The sequence below is a fragment of the Orycteropus afer genome, unplaced genomic scaffold (genome assembly GCF_000298275.1).
Source record: "Orycteropus afer afer isolate SDZICR_OR568_19922 unplaced genomic scaffold, OryAfe1.0 scaffold00061, whole genome shotgun sequence".
NCBI lineage: Eukaryota > Metazoa > Chordata > Mammalia > Tubulidentata > Orycteropodidae > Orycteropus > Orycteropus afer.
In genome coordinates, this window is record NW_006921648.1 from 1,148,515 (window position 1) to 1,149,011 (window position 497).

Here is a 497-nt window from a genome sequence, read left to right on the forward strand (position 1 = left end):
CGCCTGGTCGCGACTCCCCCCGCCGGCGCGAGGTGGTACAGCCCGCAGGGGCGGGGCGCGGGTCATGTGACGCGGCGGCGGCCGCCATTTTGTTCTGCGGTGCTGGTATTTAGAGCGCAGCGGCTGACGGGCCGGATCGCCTCGCTGCCGCCGGCCCTCTCTCCTCCGTGCCCGCCCGCCCTGCGACCGGCCAACTCGCCCCGCTGAGCTCGCCCCCCCCCCACCCGCAGACATGCCCGAGACCGTGTCCGGCCCCGAGTACGCCTCCTTTTTCGCCGTCATGGGCGCCTCGGCCGCCATGGTTTTCAGCGGTGAGCGCCGCGACAGGAGGGACCGCGAGCGGGGGGCGCCGGGACGCGCGGGGCTCGTGCCCGCAGCCCGCGGGGTTCGGCCTGTGACGTCACCCTGACGCCATTCGGAGCTGTTGTGGGGGTGCCCGGTGACTCACGTGACTGCGGGCGGGGGTCCGGGCTGGCTGACGGCAGCGACAGCCGGGG

At 75.1% G+C, this 497-nt stretch overlaps 1 protein-coding gene across 1 annotated transcript in view; it reads left to right on the plus strand.

Annotated features, from left to right (window-relative positions):
* The first annotated feature begins 232 nt into the window (after positions 1-232).
* ATP6V0C (ATPase H+ transporting V0 subunit c) overlaps positions 233-497 on the plus strand; it is a 4,084-nt gene continuing 3,819 nt past the window's right edge. Inside the window, exon 1 of the mRNA XM_007939542.1 lies at positions 233-311. Within this exon, the coding sequence (XP_007937733.1) occupies positions 233-311 (79 nt within the window). The remainder of the gene's footprint in view (positions 312-497) is intronic.